Source organism: Rosa rugosa, chromosome 5 (assembly GCF_958449725.1).
Source record: "Rosa rugosa chromosome 5, drRosRugo1.1, whole genome shotgun sequence".
Lineage (NCBI taxonomy): Eukaryota > Viridiplantae > Streptophyta > Magnoliopsida > Rosales > Rosaceae > Rosa > Rosa rugosa.
Window position 1 is genome coordinate 38,249,868 of NC_084824.1, and position 15,222 is coordinate 38,265,089.

Consider the following 15,222-nt stretch of genomic DNA (forward strand, 5'->3'; position numbering starts at 1 on the left):
AAAAAATGCTCCGTATCCTCTGCCCAATTCTATCAAACCCTAGCCGCCATGGCTGGGGATCTAAGCAACGCAGGTCGGCTCTATCACCAAGCGGAATCTCCCTCTCTGCCTCTCGCTGCCTCATCGCGGCAACCAAACGACGATCTCGTTCGACGATCTCTCCATTGGACTTCCTCTCCACAGTTTGTGGGGGGAGAGAGGGTTTTGCAGTAGCCGGATTCTTGCGCTGGAGTCTCGTGACTGGGAAGGATTTCGATCAAGATCCGGATCGGATCCGACCGAGCAGAGCAAGGCTCAAGGCTGGTATGAAGCTGGCAGTATGGGTGGGGATGACGGCCACGCAGATGCAAATTGTCCAATCATGGCAGGGACGCAGTTTCAGTTCCCAATGGACGACAACGACGGGCCTCGTGTCAGTTACAGCGGTGGAGGTGACTATGGTGCTTCCAGGTGCGACCGCTATGGTGGAGTCTGGCTGGATCAGAACTGGTCTGATGGGTCAGAGTGAATCGACGAGGGGTATGGCGAGGCTCGCGGCGGCGAACGGAGGTGAACTGGAGAGGCGACGGCGTGTCTGGACGCTGATCGTCGATTGCCGGAACAAAGCTTCAGGGACTGTGAGTGTGCACGGTGCAACAGTGGGCCAACCCAATCTGGGTTGGGTGTTAAGATAAGTTTTGTGGCCCAAGTCTTGTTTTAGGTCTAATTCTGTTTGGGTGCCCAAACCTTCTTGGGTGTCCAAACAAAGTTGGGTTCAATTCTTGGGCTCTGGATCTATGTGGTTTCGAATTTGGGACCCGGGAGGATGGAGCCAGCTAAACCTCGTTGTCCTTGCTTGGATAATAAGGAGAAATTTTAATTTTTTGTCTAACTCTGCCTATTTACTATGTTCAAGTTTTGTCATAGTTATAGGTTTGCTTCTAATAAGTGAGCATTGGTTGTCTAATGGGTGGTGCTAGCATACCACGTCTTAAACTTGCCCTAAAGTTGGCAAGGGAATGTATGTATCCGTGTCATTTTGGCTTGAAATGAATGGAATTGATTACCTTGAGATCAAAAAAAAAAAAAAAAAATGTAAGAGTGCTTTTGTTATGTAATGCTCCTCTTGAAGCGGTTATGAGTAGAGTTTTTGTTTAAAAATTTCAAGTGATTTGTGTAAAAGCACTTACAGTGATTGGGCTTGTATGTATAAAAATATTTTTAAATTAATAAAAAATTATAAATACACAAAATAACCAAAAAATTGGAGTGTGCCTTGAGTGAGTTCAAGAAGCACTTAAAAGTGATTTTGAGTAGGTACGAACCGTTTTCCTAATTTAAAATAAAAAATTACTCTTTTTTTTTTTACTATAAAAAGCACAATCAATAAGCACTTCTAACTTTTTATGCCCAATGCTCCCAAAAGCTCTTTCGCTTTCAAATTATCGAAACCGTTTTTGCCAGTTTTAGAAGCAATTCCAAACCGAGCCTATTATTCGGTTGATTTTTGGACTTGTAAATTGTAATTATCAAAACTGGGGTCAGCCCCAGAATTTTGGGTTGGGCTTGGTTCTCTCTCGTACTAGGCTTTTGGACTTGATATTAGTTTGAAGCGTCAAATAAAAAGGCGGTTTGTTTGTTCCCGATTCAATTTGGCAAAATAGTAAAGAGCTGAGCTGAGCTGAGCTCTCTAGGGTTTCGAACTCCCTTCCTAAAACCCCTTTCTGCAACTCATCGTATTCCGCAGCCATGGCGAGCACCAAAGTCCAGCGGATTATGACACAGCCTATTGTACGTTCCCTTCCCTACATGCTTTCTCTATTTTCTTCAATTTTGGGGCTTTTTTTTTTTTTTTCATAATTTTGATCTTGTTTTTTGTTTTTCTTGTGCGGATTTTGCTACACCAGAACTTGATTTTCAGGTTCCTCCAAAGTGTAAGTCATTCTTTACTCTTTCTTTGGTGGATTTGTTATCTATTTTCGTTTCGTGGGGATTTTGTTGCCAGATTTTGACTCATTTATGGTCGATTTTGTGTTCAGAAAGCTCGGATTCAGATTTGGCTCTTTGAGCAGAAAGACGTCAGGATTGAAGGCCGCATTATTGTAAGTTTGTCTTTCTTTTCATTTTTTTTGAAAGAAATTTTGTTCTTTTCTTTTCTTTATTTTTGAGTGCTTTTCAGTTTTGCTGACTTGGGTTTTGGATTATTATTCTGCTAATTTTTGTATATGCTGATTAGTTCAAATTTTGGAGTTGGGTTAAGAAACTAATTGGATCATATTATATGAGTGGGTGTTTGATAATTGTTTTATGAGTGTTACAAGTTGTCATTTTTCTGGTTGCTTCATGCTTCTGAGGTGAAATTGATATTTGGCTCTCATTTTTTGTAATATGTTGTAAGTGATGTCGTTGTATGTTGTCCTCTTGTTTTGGTAAAGAGGACCCTCTATGATCGATGATCATAGAAATTAATAGAAAAGTGAAAGGAAATTTTAATCCTTACCAACTTGATCTTGTTGCCCCGGGCAACAAACATGCATGAACCATTTCACAAAGTACGTGATCTCGTTAAGTGAATGCCTGTTTTTCCTTGATGAGTGTGCTGGTCAATTCTTTGATGACAATACTAAGCACAAGACGAGGATAGAGTGCTTAAGAGAAGTCTTCACAAAGTTAAATCTTCTACAAACAGGGTGTTAAATGAAAGCCTGTTTTCCCTTGTTGAGTGTGCTGCTAAAGTCTTTTGACAATACTATGCACAAGACAAGGATAGAGTGCTTGTTTGAAACTTTTGTTTAGAGAAGTCTTCAAAAGGTTAACTCTTTTACAAACAGGTAGTCTCATTAAGTGAAAGCCTGTTTCCCCTTGTTGAGTGTGCTAGTTAACTCTCTGACAAAACTAAGCACAAGATGAGGATTAGAGTGCATATTCAAAACCTACTTTTGTTGAGAGAAGTCTTGATAAGGTTAACTCTTCTATAAACACAGTCTCTTTATGTGAAAGCAAGTTTTCCCTTGTTGAGTGTGCTGGTTAACTCTTTTGACACAAGCCAAGGATAGAGTGCTTGTTTGAAACATACTTTTGTTGATAGAAGTCTTCAAAAGGTTAACTCTTCTGCAAACCTGCTGGTTTTGTTCAGTACAGGCCCACAGGAAATACACTTAAATTTTTTTATATAATATAGGCCTTCTTTTCCTAGGCTTTGGACCTTTTTCTTCTTCCGTTTCACTGAAGATCATATGTGCTTCTCTAAAATGGATAAAATGGTTGCATAAAGGTTTAGGGATTTCTTTTCTGTATGTATTTCTTTTCTACAGTTTTCTCAAGCAAATGTACCATGCATATCTAGCCTCATTCAAATTTCTTAATTATCATGGTTGTCATCTGTTTACAGGGATTTGATGAGTACATGAATCTGGTTCTGGATGAGGCAGAAGAAGTCAGCATCAAGAAAAACACCAGGAAGACATTAGGTGAATCTCCTCAAGTCTTATCCCTTTGCTCTTCTAGTAACCTGTTGTTCTGTAATCTCTAAATTGTTTCTGGCTGTTTTAATCTTTCAGGAAGGATTCTTCTTAAAGGTGACAACATAACTCTGATGATGAACACGTAAGTCAACTTCTAACATCAGTTTCTGTCTGTCACTGTCTCTCTTAATATTTATCTATCTCACCTGTCTTTTCTTAAACTATTTCTTACTGCAAATGCCAGGGGGAAATGATATTGCTACAGTAAATGCAAAAATCAAGATCCTTGTGGCGGAATTTGATGAAGGTCCAGCTGTTTAGATTTTCTGCTTTTCTAAATACATGTATTTCGGCATATTCACTGCCTTTGACAGGCTATCAATCTATCTTGTTTGGTTAATTTCCAGGTAATAGCCTTCTTAAGGGTAAAACCTTGTATGTAGCGCTGAACCTATGAGTAATCCAATCAACCATGTAAAAATCCTTTGCCTTTTTGTTGGAAAGAAGTCATTTGTGATCTGTACTTGATGGAATCATGGTTTATATAAAATCCATGTTTTTTGAAAGACATTCACAACTCGTTTTTTTAAAGACATTCACAACTCGTTTTTTTTTTTTCCTTGTTCTTGTTCTACATCTTTTTAGTAATTGTTATTTTCTTCTTCTACTTGTTTTTGATTGTTTTGAATGGATCTTTTGATTATCTCTCACTCAGCATCAAGTACTTGTATAGTCAAACTGAATATCTTACATTCAGAATTTCAGATTAGTTACTTAAAAAGTTTACTTTCAAGTAAAGGAATTATTGAATTCTAGTTTGTGACAGTATTGTAAACATGTTCAGTTTAAGCATAAGAGCAAGTTCACCCGTTGGGTCAATAGGTCAGGGTCACTAGGTCATTGGGTCAGTTACTGTTTACTGTCACTGGACGTCTATTTCCACCTGTATTGTTTCTTGAACGGTCAATTACTATTCATTGAATTTCTTATTAATTATTTATTGTACAATTGAAATATATTTGAATTCAAAATGAAATAGAAAATTTATTACAATTTGAACATTTTTTTATATTAACTTTTCTTACCATTTATAACTCGTTTGTCTCTTAAAAAAAAAAAATTGTTTTAATTACATTTGCAAACATATTAATTGAATGCTAGAATTGAAACCAACGGCCCAGCATTGGTTTCAAAGAAGAAGCCAATAGCACTGAGCCACATGCTCACCAACAGCCCACTCTTTTAGCTGCATGCACGCGCCAGGCGCTAAAAGACAAAAAAATGGAGGACACGCGCTAGGCTTTTCGCCTCTGTCTCTCCCCACCATTGCCTGAAGTCACCCACATTTGTTGTTGGGCCGAGCTGCCAACTAGCTTGCCTTGGTCACATTCTGGGTCAGGATTCTAACCTTCTAAGCGACCTGGGTCAGGGAATGTCAATTTGAGGCCGGTTTCTGTTTTGTGGGTGGAAGCAAAAAAATGATCCAAGGTGGAGACTGGTCTTCAGCCCACCGTTGAACATGCTCTAACAGTTTGCAAGATGGGCATGTTAGTCATAGTTGACAGAGGAACAGCTTGGCATCAATCACATGCAAATTACCTCTTACAAATTGGGCAACATAACCCTTAATAGTGTAAACTTAAGCATTGATTGTAACAGCTAATGAGTTAAAACCCCAAGACATTGCTTAGCAATAGCAGGGAATGACACGAGCAGGATCTTTGTATCTTTATGGTCGGAAATGGCCTAGAATGGGGATAATTGGGCATGATTAACGACTATGAAGCTGTCAAAGGCCTAACTTACTAGACCTTGTTGCCATTGGTTATTGTTTCGGGGTTTGTAATTGTCACCCTTGGGTTCCATTGACTATGAAGACGAAGATTTTGTTAGCATCACCCTCTAAAAGGAAGTCGTGTAATTTACGGCAATTGCAGGGTTATTTTCATAGGGTGTGCGTTCTTGGCTAAGAAGCCTCCACGAAGACTAGTGGAAAACTAACCACAAGTTTTTGTTTAATGTGATTTGGTAAATATCATAGAATCGGTACTGGCCCCAAATGGCCCGTGCAATTTCAACCATTTCTTCTCAGTTACGCTTACGACGTAAGAAAAGTGGTGAATAAGGAAGATAGGGACATTTATGCTCAAGGGCACTTGGCTAGGGGCCTAGAGAAAAAGGGAGTGGGTCTGAGATTGTTACGAGTGAGTGAAGAAAGTGAGAGTGGATGGAGACCAGAGTGTGGGTAGGGTCCATGGACCTGGGCCTGGGCCTGATCCAGGTGTACCTTTTGTGTCGTATGGCTAAAGGAATGGTGCCATGTGTCTACCCATCAGGAAGCAAATTGCTCTGTACACTTTTGTTTTTCTCTGATGTCACGAGTCACCTAGCCTACTGATTAGTGATTACTGACTCATTCTCCACAAATGTGTATCACATCTAATCTTACTCTAATATTCTAATATTCTAATGTAATCTAACCTCCTCAAGAGAAAACAAGGATTCCTAGCTTTGCTTTCCCATTGCTTCTCTGCCTAAATTTCTCATATTCTTTTGGGGGGAATAGCTAGGGTTCTCTTTTTAAAATAATTCGATAAATTTTGGTGACTTTTTTTATAAGGGGGTGTCAATTCATTATATGTAAAGTAGGGAACATTACAAAATGACTCACCCGAACAGCCGGGCTACGACAATATTGGGTCATGAATGAAAAACCTAAAGCAAAGCCCTATACTAATCAACCGTAATGCAATCTTAAAAATAAGGCTCCAAGTACCACAGTAACCTGACACTACTAGGGAAGCCTCCAAACGTAGCCAAAATTCTTCCCCAATATTATTCTTGAACCAGAGGCTCAAAGAAAAATAAAAAATGCTAGCTTAAATCTAAACAAATCTAGATTAAAGACCCTAAAAAGAAGACTGAGCCCAACAAAGCAGGCCCAGCCCAGCAACATAGAGACCCAAAATGAGGCCCAACACATCAGCCACATATCACGAACCTTGCCAAACCCGCCTAAATGCTCGCCGTCATCCACCAACGCCACCTGCACCCACCACGTCGATCCAGACCAAAATAGAAGGAGGAAACCATCGTCCTTTGTCTTCCAGCCAAACCAGAAAGAACAGCGATAGCACGACCATGAGAAGACTACCGCGAAACCAGTCGAGTCTGACAACCACCTCCTCCACCGCTCAACCGCACGTGCATGACCTCACCCATCGTCTCAAAAGCCGCCAGATGCACCAGATCGGACCCGATTCAGGGCGCTTATTTGCCTCCACTCGCACCTCCCACCCCGAAAGGGGAGCAGATCAACATGGAGACCAAGGAGACTCGTTCGACGACGACATCAAGGCGACACGCCGTTGGACGGAGAAAAAGGGGGGAATGACGGCTGTTCCTCGAGAGAGAACGAGAGAACAACCCTTGGAGAAATTTTAGTCCTATCTTATAAATTTTGGTGACTTAATTATGAAATAAAAATATATAATCATTCATAAATTGCACGTAATAAGTAAATTCGGTTGACTTTTTAATTAATGAGCAAATTTTGAAATAAAATCTATATTTAAGCAATGATTTATGATTTATAAATCACAAAGAATGCTGTTAAAAAAAACATGCTCTCGTTCGTGGGAGAAACCCTAAGGCTACTATTGGTGTTGATAGGTGGCGGCGCTACTACCTCCACAACCACATCTAGTATTTTCGATTGTGCTGTTGATGGAGGTGAGGGCTACACTCATCGTCGCTTCCTCCTAACTCTCGCAAGAGAGGTATCTCGACTGCGATCGATTTTGTTTGGTGGTGGTCCTGTTCTTTGGATATGGAGGGATGGCGCTGTCCTCCTTCCTATTTCTTTTTTGGGTGGCCGCGGCGGCAGGTTTCGACGGCATCTTGCACCTTCGATTTGGAAGGGTGGTGGCGCTCTCCTTCCTAATCTTCTTCTCGGTGGTGGCGGTAAACGATGGTATCACTTTGCTCCAAGTTTGGATCGGAGTCGTCTTCTAGGTGACTCGTGTCTCAGGTAGGTGACCAACGGCCTCCCTTGTCCTAGGGTGGTGATGGAGAATCTGGCTGTGTATGGATTTGACCCAATTGTGGATCTTTTGGTTTGGATTGGGTTGAGATGCTTACAGATTGAGTATTAGAACGGTGGTGTTGGGATTGATGCGCATCCTGCTCAGACATTGGTGGGGAAGGTTGTGGCCAGCGGCGGTGAACGGCTAGGTGATGACTGGACGGCTAGCCATGAGCGACGCAGCGGGAATCTCTTTACAAGTCCTCCCAAAGATTGGACTTGTTGGGCCATCTGGGCCTCCACCTTGGGTTTGCTCTTCTTTGGGCTAGGATTTTTATTTGCTTTGGATGGATTGGGTCTTTTTGGCCCATGGTATTGTTTAAATTTTTGTTAGGTCGCAAAAACCAGTTGCTTTGAGGATCATTTTATTTTTATTAGCTTCAGAGTTTCTAGGTTTTTGTTTGGAATAATGGTGCGTGGACTTTCTAAAAGGTGGGTGTACTGGGGGTTTCCTGGGTCTTATTCTTGTTTCAGGATAGGTTTTAGGGTTCTCTAAGGAACGATTCTTTCTGTCGACCCCATAGGGGTGTTTTATTTTTGTACTGCTTGCTGAATCTATATAATGGGCTGACCTCTTTTCATAAAAAAATAATAATAATTTATAAATCACAAGTATTGACTAAACCTGAACAATCTCATTCGTTTAATAGTTCACTAGTCCATTTAACATTTGGTCAATGAAAGGATACAAACTTTTACCATAGTTTGTTTTACTTTCTCAATGATCTTTTTCTCTGTAGAGGGTTTTAGGTTGTGTTTTACTTTCTCGGTTTTGTTGTCTTTCTAGGTTTCATTCCAGAATTTTTAATTTTGCACACTCTAACTTGCTTCATATTTGCTTTTTAAAAATGAGATGAAAGAAGTAAGAATCCAACAGTGGATGAATGCAGTATGAAAACTACGGGGCGCTAAAAGATACAAGATTTTACCTAATAAATATTTTTTTTTCAGATAATTACATGGATGAAGTTTTTCCTCAACACCTGGTATCGTCTTTAATAAAGGAGTATGTAAGATTCTTGGTTTTGACAAAAACAACAGCCAGATGAGAACCCCAGCCGGATCTTGCAGATCTCTAGACAAGACTGTACCATAGTGCATATTTTCCAGGGGGGTTCTGATGCTTTCTTATCATGATCTAGCTCAGCAGGCAAATTGGGTAAAAGTGATCTACTTGTTCATTGCCTACCTAAGTAGAGTACCTATTTATGAACTATAGAGGAAACAATTAAGCTATCATATCCATTCATGAAGTCACTACTTTTTGTAATTTTAAGGTAAAAGAAGAAGCACCTTGTTTTGGTTTTCCACCAAACAAACCAAGGCACATAGCCATACATCAATAATAAAACCAGAGACCATTTTCCTCATCTAGAAATTGAGTGACTACATAGCCAATAGGAGTAAGAATTTTCATGATCGAAACCCACTTAGAAACTGAAACTAATTGGACCTCCAATTTGTAGCAAGCAATTAATTAGGAGATGGGATTGGGCTAATGTTTATGCCAATATTGTCCTGTGAAAGCAAGAACATTATTTCAAGTCGGATGTTGACATTGCATCACGTCGACATAATATTATGCTCCAACATGATTCTTGAAAGAATAAATATATAGTGGGGAACCACCATTATCATATGCAACAAGTGCCTCTTGAGTTGATTTCACCAATGCTTGTTCTGATTGCACAGTTGAACTTCCATCGAATTCTCCAAAAATTAGTCCACTAATTGGATATTTGGATATGATGCAGCAAAATTCAACTTGGCAAATGGCAACGCGATTCGGTGACCTTATAACTTGCGATAGGGTTTATATCTTTTGTTGCAATGTACTTGCAGTGATACCCTCTTTGTCAAGTTTGATACTCATCTTTGTTTTCTCAGACTTTGAGGTGCGCAATAGAACCGAACGAGGTGCGCTCGCAAAATTTTCAAGATGGTTAAGTAGTTTTCTCGCTATAAAATCTGTGTCGTAATTCGCTTTGAATATATGCTGTCTTTCCCCCTTCTGTAAGCAGAACATCTCCAGATAAAACATTGTTAATATTTTGTATCGTGTTCTTTGGGCTTATATATAGGAATGAAGCATAATATATTTCAGAATTTAGGCAACACAGAGAGAAAGAATCAGAAGGAAGATGGTTTGCCGTGTACGGTTTGTACCTGAGTGCTCGTTGGACCCTGCTTTACTATTGCTTTGTGTGCCTTGTTTGTTCTCTTGCTGGAGATTGAGCCAAAGCAACTCAATTTTGTTGCTTTATAGTCTTTAGGGGTCAAAAAGCTTTTGGGAAATGAACTGGACCACATCATATTCTTTAACCTGACCCAGATGATAAGATGATGTCGGATACTTGTAGCCAGGTAGAAGCAAATTTATAAGCCTCAACAATCTCGATCTCTTACAATTCACTACCTTTTTATCCGGACTTTGCCTTTGTAACTCTATCATTGTGAACTGCGTGAAGTTGGGAGTGTTTTTAAGCGAAAGGAAATAAAAGTTTTTGAAGGTATAAAAGCACCTGTCGAGTTTCTGCAAAGTTAAGACGTAATTCCTTTATATGCATGCCTGTTCCTTTTTCGTCGCATCATGTTTCATAATGTTAATCAAATTTCGAACTTTAGTTAGTAATCACCATACTAGTGAAGTAGTGATAGTCATTGATAAATGTCTTTGTCGAAACTAACTATCACTGAAAAATTGCAGAAGTAGTTAAGAAATGTCATACACATTTACTAATAGAGTCTCCAGTTTAGGTTTTAGATCTCACTCCTAAATATAGAGAGCGAGATGAAGCTCTCTATTATTTTTGTTAATTTAAAACATTCATTTTAAATTATTCTATATTATTTATAAATGGGCTAAATACTGGTTACTACCTTGTGGTTTAGGTCCAAAATCAATTCAGTCCCTGGACTTCTAATTTCATCAAAAACACCCATATACTTTCAATTTTGATCTAATAGGTCCAATTCGTTAATATTCTGCTATGGGTTCAACTTATAGTTGGATTATTTGATGAAAAACTTTTTATTTGATAGATTTCTAATAGTGAGACCCACTCCTAAATTGACTATGCATGCCACCTTAACACTACATCATAAAACATAGGCCATATATGAGTCACGTCGACAAGTTAAATGACTCAATTATCAGAAGACTAACAGATTGGACCTATTATATCAAAATTGAAACTGCAGGGGTTTTTTGATAAAATTAAAAGTCCAAGGACTGAATTGATTTTGGACCTAAACCACAGGGTAGTAACCAGTATTTAGCCCTTTATAAATTTATATAAACTATTTGTTCTTCATTCAATAAATAAACCCTAATTGCAAGAGCGTAGAAAGAGAGAAAAGTGAGAGAGATCGAAACCCTAGCTTTCTTCGAGTGTGCACAAGACATGGATGTTGTGGATGAGATGGCTGTGAGACTGGCTGCATCACTGGGGTTGACGGACGGACGAAACCGGTGGATCTCTAACCGCCAAAGGGACAAGGTTTGCACACGTATTTAGTGGGGAAACTCTTAACGGCCCAAGCTTTTAACAAGCGCTCATTTATGGCTACTAAACAACCATTATACGGAGTAGGAACATGGAGATCCTTTTTTGTTTACTCTGACGGACCCGTGAGACAGAAACCACATTCTCCGCAGTGGTCCATGGGGTTTTGATCGTGCCCCAGTGGTTCCGGCACCTTATGATAAAGTTGGAGCAATCAACATTGTACCCTTATTGTCTCTAGCGTTTTGGATCAAGATTCGGGGACTCCCATCGGAGTTCTACACCAATAGGAAGTGCTTTTGGTTGATATATCCAGAAGGATGCAGTGGTATTTGATGCAGGTCGGATCCGGATTAGAGTAGAAGTGGATTTGATGCAGCCGATAGTGTCTAGTGCGCTAGATCTTTATAGTTGAGGACATGGTTAATCTAGGCCTGAATTTCTTTTTTGAAAATCTATCTGTGAGATGCAGGGATTGTGGTCTTTTAACTCATGTTGGACTTCCTTGTGCTGAACCACCACTGCCAGAGCCATTTAGAGGGCAGGCGCTACCGACGCGCTGGAATTTGGAGCAAGTGCTCGCCACGACGACAATGGGAGCATCGATGGTGTTTGGAGCTTAGGTGCTGTCATTGGACTCCTCTGGCCTTGCTAGGTTTTGCATGCCTGCCTATGGCTAAACCTAAGAGTCGTAGAGAGGTGCACATTCGAATTCTGTTGTTGGCAGGAGGTGTGGCAACAGGGAATGAGGAGACCGAAACAGATTCTGGTGCAAAGGTGGAGGCTCAGCAAGAAAGCAATACTCTATTTGAAATTGAACCTGCTGCTAGGGCAGAGATAGTCGAGGCTGCTGCAAACCAAATTGAGACAGGGACAAGGGTTTTGCAGGTGACTAGTGTGCATCGAAAACGAGCTAAAGAGAATGGCGTCTTACCCAAGAAACCGAGGCTTGGTCTTGATGTGGGTAGGACTAACCTTGATGTTATGTCTATGAGCTTATCTATTTTGAAACCATCACAAGAGGCTCCTAAGAAAAGAGGAAGACCAAGAGAGGCAGAAAACAAGTGCAAAACAGAAGTCCAGGCTGTGAAAACGTGACCAATGAAACCAGTCAAGACCCCAAAGAAAATGAAGAAGCTGGTAAATAGTTTATCGGAATTTACTTCACTTGTTGCTAATAATAGTTCTAACCTTGTCAAGGGAAAGGAGCCCATTGTTGCCTAGTTTGGTTCTATTTAGAATAATGTATATGCTAGTATAAGTGTCTTTATGAGTCTTTGTAGAAGTATTTGGCTTTATCGTACCACAATAGCGTGCTCGGCCTATAAAGTTAAGTTTAATAGAGTGCTTATGGGGCGAGGTATTTTGTTAGCATAGACTACCATGAGCTATCATTGTCTAAATAGAGCAGTCATCTTTTGTACTATTCATACCCATGATTTAAGGTCATATAAATGATATGAACTCTTTATTTAATATATATATATATATATATATATATATATATATATTTTTAAATCTAGTTAAAATAGATAGAACTGTTTTTTTTTTTTTAAAAAAAAATAGAGAGAACTGATGTAGAGCCAAAATGACTTTTTAGCAACGTTGGCTGAAATTTGATTAAAAAATGGCTAATATTGTTAAAAATGCTCTAAGAGCATCTTTAGCAATGCTAGCCATTTTTTAGTCAAATTTTAGCTAAAGTAGCTAAAAAGTCATTTTGTCTAGCCACTTTAGAAATATATCTGTATCAGTGCTCTCTATTTTAGCTAATTTTGAGTTTATATTATTTTTTAAAGGAATATTAAATAGTTTAAATGTATTTATAAATTACATAAAGTAACTCAAAAGGAATGTTTTAAATTATAGAGAGTCTCATCTCGCTCTCTATATTTAGAAGTGAGATAGCTAAAAGTTATAATAGAGAGTCAGTTAGGAGTCTGGTGTAGCTGCTAAAATAGATAAAAAGCTAAACATGCTCTCTAAGAGTATCTTTAGCAGACTCTCTATTTTGGCTCCTTAGCTATTTTAGAGAGCATGTTTAGCTTTTTATCTATTTTAGCAGCTGCACCAGACTCCTAAATGACTCTCTATTATAACTTTTAGCTATCTCGCTCCTAAATATAGAGAGCGAGATGAGACTCTCTATAATTTAAAACATTTTTTTTGAGTTACATTATGTAATTTATAAATACATTTAAACTATTTAATATTCCTTTAAAAAATAATATAAATTCAAAATTAGTTAAAATAGAGAGCACTGATACAGATATATTTCTAAAGTGGCTAGCCAAAATGACTTTTTAGCTACTTTAGCTAAAATTTGACTAAAAAATGGCTAGCATTGCTAAAAATGCTATAAAATAGCTAAGGAGCCAAAATAGAGAGTCTGCTAAAGATGCTCTAACACTTTAAACTAATTCACAATTTGAAAATATTAACACTATATCGACACTCACACAATATAACATAATTTTCTAATAATTGTGTGTCCAAATTTTCTCTGTTTTTTTTTTTTTGGCATACATTTGATAGCGTAGATCAATGATCGGACCATTTGTATGTGAAACCAAACTTATTTAAAGGCATCTCCAAGAAAAATCAAAGTAAACAAAAATCATTTGTTCAAGCGATTGCAGTAGACAAATGGACACTGATCATGAAAATATCTAACTTTCACCACATTGTCTATTTATTTAATATAATTAGATGAGTTAAAATCTTTTTATTTGGACTTATTTTTTTATTTACTATAATATTTAAATATTAATTTTCAGATCAGAAAACTATATTATTAATTAGAAGTGTATAAATAAGAGAGTTTAGATACATGAGTTCCAACCAGTTTGGACCTGCAGGCTATGTTTCTTTTCTGATTTAAATTCTTTCTTACATAGTTTATGAGAGTTCGTACCAATTTATTTTCCTTTTCTTAATCGAATTCTTTCTGACATAGTCCATATGCTCTCAATTTCTTCACTAGAAGACTTCTAGATTTTTTTTTCTTTCCAATTTGCGGGTCTTCATGACAAACTAACCTCAGTCAAGAATACCTGCTCTACTTTTGGGTTCGATTGTAATCTAGCTAAAAAACAATTTGTTACTGCTTTAAAATATTTATATTGCGTAGAATTATTGTGCTTCTTTAAAGCTTTGTCATCTTTTGAGTCCCTTTTAGGGGTTTCTAATTAAGTAGTTTTCTGGCCTTTTCTTTTCATGGGGATACTGTAATCGATCATCATCTTAATTAGTTTTTGTTTTATTATTGTAATAGTGTGTTAGTAGTACGCAGCCCATTTTATATGTTATTAAGTATGTTTTAGTACATAATCTATCATATATTCCGTGCAATATATTTGATATGCACCAACTTTTGCTCATATCCTCAAAGCCTTTAGCATTTGGCCTTTCATCTATGCGCATTATTCTTATGTCACTCTATGCACTAATTTTATATTGTCACATCTTGCTTTCTATAAAGTATTTCTGTATTTTAGGGTCTTTAGGTACGGATGCTACTAGAGCCTAAATTATGTTTCACTTTAATTTATACATCTCATGATGCTATATACATTTTAAATGCCCATATTTATGAATCCAAACACTCAAACTAAAAAAATTACACGTGTTTAAATTGATGATCGTATAAGTGAAGGTAAGAGTTGAATTCTTGTCGTTAATGTGAGTTGATGAAAATATACTCACGAATAAGAGAATGTAAATTAAAGTCGAAGTTTTGTCACTCTATGTGTGAGTGTGATGTAAAATTTCTATATGTTCATTCTCACTTATTCCATCACGGTTAACTTACTATCGTTCTACGTACCTCTATTCATTATCATACTTTGTCATGATTACTTGAGTAAGGTTTGGTGCTGGGTAGGTCTAGCTAGGAAGAATATGTGTTTTCTTTTCTTGCATCCCTTTCCTTCTAGTTGACTCTCATGATATAAGGGTTTGTTTAGGGTTTTAAAATATAGAGAGCAGCCGAACATGTTACTGTGACTATATATTCCGACATTTTTCCACTCAATTAGACTAGTTAGCTAGATTACTACTATATAGCCTTTGATTAGATTATAGTAGCCTTTGATTAGATTAACATTGGAAGGGAACTGTGTAATCATATCAGTTCGCCTAATCTCTGAACTTCACTCGGTGCCTTATCCACCATATCTTAACTTTTGTA

General features: G+C 38.0%; 1 protein-coding gene across 1 annotated transcript; it reads left to right on the forward strand.

Annotated features, from left to right (window-relative positions):
- The first annotated feature begins 1,606 nt into the window (after window positions 1–1,606).
- On the forward strand, window positions 1,607–4,013 carry LOC133710283 (uncharacterized). Its single transcript, XM_062136318.1, has 6 exons — window positions 1,607–1,770; window positions 1,887–1,913; window positions 2,019–2,081; window positions 3,371–3,449; window positions 3,540–3,585; window positions 3,688–4,013. Exons 1-6 carry the CDS (start codon window positions 1,729–1,731, stop codon window positions 3,695–3,697), a joined length of 267 nt encoding a protein of 88 aa, XP_061992302.1. The 5' UTR covers window positions 1,607–1,728; the 3' UTR covers window positions 3,698–4,013.
- The last annotated feature ends 11,209 nt before the right edge of the window (window positions 4,014–15,222 follow it).

Excerpts from the sequence above, each read along its gene's own strand:
- LOC133710283 (XM_062136318.1), top strand. The coding sequence starts at position 1,729 with ATGGCGAGCACCAAAGTCCAGCGGATTATGACACAGCCTATT. Across the intron at positions 2,082-3,370 it reads GGATTGAAGGCCGCATTATT|GGATTTGATGAGTACATGAA; the intron begins GTAAGTTTGTCT and ends ATCTGTTTACAG. Across the intron at positions 3,450-3,539 it reads AAACACCAGGAAGACATTAG|GAAGGATTCTTCTTAAAGGT; the intron begins GTGAATCTCCTC and ends TTAATCTTTCAG.